The sequence below is a fragment of the Crocuta crocuta genome, unplaced genomic scaffold, assembly GCF_008692635.1.
Source record: "Crocuta crocuta isolate KB4526 unplaced genomic scaffold, BGI_CrCroc_1.0 scaffold374, whole genome shotgun sequence".
Lineage (NCBI taxonomy): Eukaryota > Metazoa > Chordata > Mammalia > Carnivora > Hyaenidae > Crocuta > Crocuta crocuta.
Window position 1 is genome coordinate 2,369,028 of NW_027532613.1, and position 7,661 is coordinate 2,376,688.

General features: G+C 45.2%; 1 protein-coding gene across 1 annotated transcript in view; it reads left to right on the forward strand.

Moving 5' to 3' along the window:
• Window positions 1-5,340, forward strand: part of ZW10 (zw10 kinetochore protein) — a 30,030-nt gene extending 24,690 nt beyond the window's left edge. The window contains exons 13-16 of the mRNA XM_077780513.1: window positions 374-504; window positions 1,190-1,321; window positions 2,111-2,313; window positions 4,732-5,340. Coding sequence (XP_077636639.1) covers window positions 374-504; window positions 1,190-1,321; window positions 2,111-2,313; window positions 4,732-4,852 — 587 coding nt within the window. The 3' untranslated portion in view covers window positions 4,853-5,340. The remainder of the gene's footprint in view (window positions 1-373; window positions 505-1,189; window positions 1,322-2,110; window positions 2,314-4,731) is intronic.
• The last annotated feature ends 2,321 nt before the right edge of the window (window positions 5,341-7,661 follow it).

Sequence of the window (7,661 nt, forward strand, 5' to 3'; positions counted from 1 at the left end):
AGCCTAAGAAAAGCGGAGGAACCATATGATTCACTTAGCTTTCTACTTCCTGACTTGCCCCTTAGGTGGTGTTGATGTCGCCGAAAAATAAGTAGCTGCTTCTTTTGAATAAGTAGCATTTCTTCTCTGACCCTGGACACACTATCCGGAAAGACTTCCTATCCTGAGCATGGGTTTGTGGGCACTGGCTGACGTATTAGAGGCGATCACGTCTAGGAAGCTCACGGCAGCTTTATGATGTTCTCTTGCAAGTGATAGTTTTCAAATAAGTGGGCCGATACATGATTCACGCTCGTCCCTCTCCTGCCGCCCTGGCTGTGTACTGTGTCACTGAACAGCGGTGGTGGTTCTGTGTTCTGTTTCTCCACCACAGGGACAGAGTGTTTTCTGGCCCAGATGCGGGCGCAGAAAGGAGAACTTCTGGAAAGATTATCAAGTGCTAGAAATTTTTCCAACGTGGACGATGAGGAGAATTACTCTGCAGCATGCAAAGCGGTCCGGCAGGTGGGCAGCAGCTCCCAGCCCTGACGCTTGTACCCCTTCTGTAGGTGAGCCCCCCGGTCTTTAAGCAGCAAAGGACGTGCAGCAGGTAGCTCAGGTAACCCCCACGCCCCCCATGGGAAATACGGGTACCTTCTGTGGGCACGTCTACAGCCTTCCCCTTTCCTTTTCCCCCAAGCCAACAGCAGGCTATCTTTCCATCTGCCCGGTAAGGTGGCCAGTTATTAATAAGTCCGTCAGAGCAAGGTTTTGACCCATGAACTTGAGTTTGGGAAATTTGAAACATTAGCTTTTACCTCAGTGCCCCTCTCTCTTACATGATTTATCTTTTATTTTTTTTTTAATGAGCAAATGGTTTTTATTTATTGACTTATTGAAGTTAGAACTAACATGCAGTGTTACATCTGTTTCAGATTACGATACATTATAATTCCCAGTTCTGTGCGTTTCTCAGTGCTTCTGGTTTAGCTTCTCACAGTGGTTTTCCCATCCTCAGCGTACATTCTGCTTTTCCTCAAGCAGGGACCTCCACTAAGGATAAATAGTCAAGAAGCTCATATTTGTGATCACTTTCCCTCCCCTTCTTATAATGCCTCTGCTCCCGAGCACACACAGGTGATCCGCGTGAACGTAGGAAACAGGAGTTGCAAGTGTCTCTTCCGTGTCCATAGCTGTATTCTCCTGACAGGTTCTGCACCAGCTGAAGAGACTTGGGATTGTGTGGCAGGATGTCCTCCCAGTGAATATATATTGCAAGGCTATAGGGACTTTACTCAATACAGCGGTTTCCGAGATCATTGGCAGAATCACTGCTCTCGAGGTAAGGGCCGTTAGGTGCCCCGCCAGGCTTGCGATGGCCAATTCCTATCTCCGATTGTCACTTTACTAAGAAAATGATGTCGAAATCTCATTTTCAACGTAGGTGGTAGAAGAAATTGTGTTTTCTGTCTAACTCATTGTAGGGTTATTTTTTTTTTTTTTGTCTTCATTCTGTTTTGCTGGCAACTTGCTAGTTTCTCTCCTTTATACTATACAAGAAAGTAGGACGATCCCTTCTTCTCCATCTCCATCTGTGTAAATTATGAATGAGGAGGCCGGAAACTGGGTAGTCCTTAGATGTGTTGTAAAGCATGAATCACGTATTTATTTAATTTGCAATTGAACCAGATAATTGAGTAAAGAGAAATGCAGCCTTCCGCAGGTACCCCTTTTCTGGCATGCGGTTGTCGTTGGGATTATATACGTGAGCTTACAGGCAAGGTGCCTGGGCTCCGCCAGCTGGTGTCTCTAAAGCATTGATTGACTGAATCCTTGTTTATAAAAATATTCCCTGCTTTACAGCAAGCGGTGCAACATTCTCCTGGATAAATGGGCTCTGTCAGGCAGGCACGCTAAATTATTGACAATCTGTTGAAACATATTTTGTGTCATTCTAGCTTCAGGAGTGTTGTCAGAGCTGATGAAATCTCATGTCTAATAAGGTGGGCTAAATTGGCTGGAAAACATCTTGCTGTAGCTGACCGCTTGAGCAGCATGCACTCCAAATTTGCCCTTTTCTTACGACTTCAGTGGCCCAATTCTACTTTGTGTTCCCTCTGTGCAAATCCAGGACATCTCTACTGAAGATGGTGATAGATTGTATTCCTTATGCAAAATGGTGGTGGATGAAGGGCCCCAAGTATTTGCACCTCTCTCAGAAGAAAGCAAGAACAAGAAATACCAACAGGAGGTTCCGGTCTATGTGCCCAAATGGATGCCGTTCAAAGAGTTGATGATGATGTTACAAGCCAGCCTGCAAGAAATTGGGGATCGGTAGGTATTACCCTTTTATGGAGGCAGGTATCTCTCCAGAGATAGCTACAGAGTGTGAGCGCACTGAGAGCAGAGCTTTTTCTCTGTTTCTTAACCAGTTGCTGCTCAGGAAAGAGTTCCATATCCAGTGGCAGTAGTTGGGGCCTTTGCATGGGCGGTAATATGTGGCTCCCGTTACCACTTTCCCCTGTTTGATGACAAGAAAGGCTTCTTGTTTCATATCATTTTGGTCTTGAACGTAGTGTTTGGCATGCCGTACAGATGGTCTTTCATTTGTAAGAAGTACAGCCTCCTGACACCTGGATGGAAATCATTGCCTGTTTTAACCAACAGTGGAGATACATTCTAAGATTGGCTTTGATTTGTTAACAGAGAAGTGACTTTTCCGTGTATGGGATATTCAGCATCAACCACCGTTTGATGGACCAGCAGTTTTTCTGCAGGGAGTACAGTGGTTTTAGAGATGAAGCATCGTACACATAGAGAGGATTCGTCTTGTCTTAAACGTGACGGTTGATGTTTTTCCCATCGGTTGACATTGCTATGTGCGGTAACTGTGTGCTTTATTGTATCATACTCAGTATGCAGAGGTCATTGATGCTGTACAAAAAGATCGATATGGGTGAGGTACACATTCATGGATGCTTTTATTATTGTCTTGGTAGATATTAATAATCAGGGTATCCATACCTGCATAGGGAATCCCAGCATAGACCGTCAGGTCCATCTTCATCCTTATAGCTGCTTGTCCGCCTGGGTTAGCTTAGTTCATTGGTGTATTACAGGGATCCCTTGTGTTAGATCACTCACCCCAGATGGGTCTGAGCTGTTCTCGGCAAATGTTGTCCATTCTAAAACACAGAAAGTGAGAGTGCTGCCTGGAAAAAGTCACATCAAAATACTTCCAACCACGTTAGTACGAGATCTAATGTATTTGCTATTTACAAGTCCTTCGGGGGTAATCAGGTAAGACTCTAGAGGGCAGCAGGTAAGAAATTTTCTTTCTGCTGCTGCAGCCTAAAAATCATTCTTTGTGATGAGAACAGTTATAATACTGGTGTATCTTGGCTTCTTTTTTTTCTGCCTGGGAAGAATTTTTCTCTTAGAGGTTTCAGTAAATACAAGGATAGTAACTAATTGGGAACATTTTTTACTGAAGAAACTTATCTCCAGTGGTGTAGTTTAAGTGCTTTAAAAGCATAAAATATATATATGAAGGAATACAGTATATAACATATTTACAGTTAGAAGAAAACAAGTAAAAGGTTCCCGTACCTATGACCTAACGTAAGAAAAATATTGCCGATCCTGCGACGACCCCTGTGGTTCCCCTCTCCACATACTTGTCCCTGCAGACAGCCACTGTCTCGAATTTTGTGTTCCCTGTTTCCTTTCCTTTCCTTCATAGTTTTGCCACATTTGCGCGTGTTTCTGAACAATGTAAAGTTTAGGCCTGCTCATGTTTGAACTTTGTGTAAACGGAAGTTTCTATAACTTGCTTCTTTTGGTCAATGCTGTGTTTCTGAAGTGGACTCATGACCATGTGCAGGGCTGCGTGCGTGTTTGTCTTCAGAGCCGTAGCGCATTCTGTTTTACAGGTACTTCATTATTCAGCCCGGTCGCTTCATAGTTTCACCAGTATTTGGTATTGTCAGACTTCACAGTTTGTGCTAACGTAGTTAGTATGAAATGATAGTTCGTCGTCATTGTAGTTTACATTTCCCTAAACTCTAAGGACATTGAGCATCTTTTTATGGATCATTTGTTCTTCTTCTTTTGTAGTAAATTACCTGTTCACATTTTGCCCTTTATTCTATGAGGTTGTTTGTGATTTCATTATTGATTCATGGGAGTTCCCTATGTATTTTTTATGCCAGTCCTTTGTTGGTTAAAATTTGTTGCCTGTGGCTCATTTTTTAAAACATGCACTGATCCCCAGACTCCATATAACCATGTGAGGATGTGGCCATAGTTTTCAAGTTCAAACTGGACTTAGTATAGAACATGTGAGGATGCAGCCATAGTTCTCAAGTTCAAACTGGACTTACTGAGTGTAGAACATGTGAGGATGCAGCCATAGTTCTCAAGTTCAAACTGGACTTACTGAGTGTAGAACGTGTGAGGATGCGGCCATACTTCTCAAGTTCAAACTAGACTTACTAAGTATAGAATAAGGGGGAACAGTCTTACCTTCCTAACCTGATCTCTTCATCTGACTGCGCCGATACCAAAATGCAGCCATGAAGCAGAAGAACTTAAAGAGATTGAGTAGAGGATTCATAAAGAAGGAGAAGGATGCCAGCATTTGTTTTACTTCCATTTAAAACCAATCAGCATTTGGGGATCCAGTCCACAGTTTTAAACTCTTGCTTTTCCAGAGACATGGCAGGAAATAGAATTGTATCTTTTATTTTGCAGGTGGGCAGATGGAAAAGGGCCCCTGGCAGCTGCATTCTCTTCCACTGAAGTAAAAGCTTTAATCCGTGCCTTGTTCCAGAACACAGAAAGAAGAGCAGCTGCCCTCGCTAAGATTAAGTAGCTATATCCTCCCAGGAAAGCCATGTCTTGACTATTTGGATTCCTCTCTTGGCATACGTAATCCTTTAAAGACTTCTGGGGATCATCCGTTAGTTTTGGTGAACCAAGTACACTGTGGAAGTCTGATTTCACCTAAGACCGCCTTACCTCCTGGCTTGAATGAGGCTCTGTTGAAGAACTGGATGTTAAGATGAGCTGTCAAGTGAAGCACCTCAACTGGTTGACTTCCTAGCCGTCCGCCCTTAATAAGACACTGTAGGGCCGCACTGCTCCATGTTGCTGCTGGGCCTTCTGGGGACTGTGTCCTTTGTGAATGTATGGCCTGGCCTCTGGTCAGGGAATCCAGGGGATTCTAAGGGTCAGGGCAAAGAACCTGTGAGCAAATGCTAGATGTATTTTGGGGGACAGGGGAACTCTATTTGTCCTTGTAGGAATTGAGGAGATTTCCTTTAATATTTCTTTCCAATAAATAATGCATTTCAGAGTCAGGATGATTGCCTTTAATAACACGGTGAGCTTTGACAAAAGACACCAGCGAGGTTTCTTGTCTTCCATGCCCTTCTTCTTATTGACACGTATGATCCTCACAGAGGACTCACTGACGTGTCATCTTCTTCCTTCTCTGAAGTCCTGGGATTCCTAGGACTTCCTTTCAGTGTACACTTTGACACTTTTTGCTATTTCAACTAAATTCTGTTTTCTTGGTTGGCTTTTTTCGTTTCCACCTCCTTAAGCTCCCCTGTTTCTGTGTCCTATCAGATGGCAGAGGTTTTCAATGGATGACGTTCCGTCGGCGTGTATATACGCCCTGCGACCTAACTCTGGGCTCTGGAGCCCCGGCCGTTATTTGCCGGACGTAGATAATTCTTCAGCTCAACTTAATCTGTTTCTAGCTCTTTTCAGCCACTGGACGAATGTTTCCTGTCAAAGTCACCCTCGGCCTCTGCAGGACTCTGGAGTCCTTGATATTCTTCGTACTGAAATACAGTTTCCTCATGAAAAGAAGGCGAAGGGTGTGATTTTTAGGTGCCGTTGGGGTAGTTGGCTGCCTGGGGGAAGTTTTCAGTCCAGTGGGCGTGCTTCCCAAGACCTGACCCCTTGATTCCTGGCACACAAGAACAATTATTTTTCCCCCCTTGGCTTCCAGTGTCGTGCCTTCACCCCCTCACTTCTGGCTCCGCCCCTTGTCATTCTGGTGACGTAGTGTTTCTTTTACCTACTAGAGGAGTCACAGGATGATGAATAAGAAAGAAGCCCATTTCTGTTCTTAATAAGAGAAACTGGGTGGTTAACGGTAAGCTATTTGTCTATGCTGAGCAGGTCCTGCTATGGGAGCTCACAGAAACAAGGCCTGACCCCGCTTCAGTTTTTTGAGAACAAAGGCATGGTGTCTGCTGAGCAAGAAGGCAGCCATTTTCACAGGTGAAAAAAATACCTGCTTTGGAAACTTGGCACAATTTCACGGAGCAGTCTTTTCTCAGCAGCCGAGAGAATGGGGAACTGAGGACAGAGCTGAAATAAATGCATCCCAGGACGATCACAGAATAGCAGGTTTCTTTTGTTCGTAGAAGCTATTCCGGTTGCTTGACAGGTACGGCAATTTGGGGGTGGGATCTCTTGTAACTGAAAAGCGCTTCTCTTTCCCTCCTCTCAATAGCACAGAAAATTGCACTATAGTTCTCCTTATAGAGGCTGGCGGTGTCGACTATGTCCCCTCATGGATGTTTGAATGCGGCGGCCCACAGAGCAGGCACACCGCATCTTCCTCCTGGGCCAGGGCCGTGGATGGCAAGCGATTAAGTGCGTGTCCGTTTTGGTAAGAGCAGAGCCGTCTGATCGAGGGCGTGGGAGTTGTGTTTTTTGGCAGCTCCTGCAGGGACCTTGAAAGTACGGGGTCTGATTGGGAACCGGAGCTGGAAGAGAGTTGAACCTTCTTCTCGAGAGAGCATGCAGGTGATGGGAGGAAGGGAACTTGAGGCCGCGTTTCGCGGGCTCCGTGGGCCACCCAGAAGGAACCTCTTCCCGAATAACAGAACTATACGAATGGCTCCTAAGAATGAGACTCAAGGAAGGTTGCCCAAGCTTTAAGGAGGAAGGAGAGTTTTTGTTAAAAAGGCAAGACTGCAGACAACTTGAATCCGCTCAACTGTGGCTTCTGTCCCCGTGTGGATCATTGGGGACCTGGTCCACGGTCAGTTTTGCGCGAAGACCTCTCTCTAAAAGGGAGACCCTCCAGACGGCACCCTTGCCTCAAGCTGTGAGCACCACGAGGCAGCTGGTCTGGTCTGTGGACATTTTGCTCTAGGCTTATATGCTGCCCTGGGTCAGCCCACGACGGTCACCCAGACCCCGAGCAGCATCTGTACCGGAGGCTGCAAGATGGGCCGGAGCGATCACTTATGAATAGATCGAATGGTATTTCTTTTGATCAATGCCATTGTTAAAGAAGATCTTCCCACACTGGCAGATCCGTACACCATCAGTTAAGGCCATGACTCCCAGGCTTTCATTCTGTGGTCTATTTGATTTCCCAAGATTTTGCCCATCTGAAAGTTCTGACGTGTATGCACACACACACATACACACTATAGTTTTGTCATAAGGAAACCAGCCCCAGGAAGCCTCCCCCAGCACCGCAGCTGCTTTGTGCCCTGGATACACGAAGGTGTGTATAGGAGTAGTCTTGTGAAGGGAGATAACTCTAAAGGCAGGAAGTGGAGAATGCTATTGGAGATGATCCAAGCACTCTTAAAACTGGGTTTTGGTGCCCAAATTCTTCCTAATCATAGACTTGATTTTTGAACACTTGT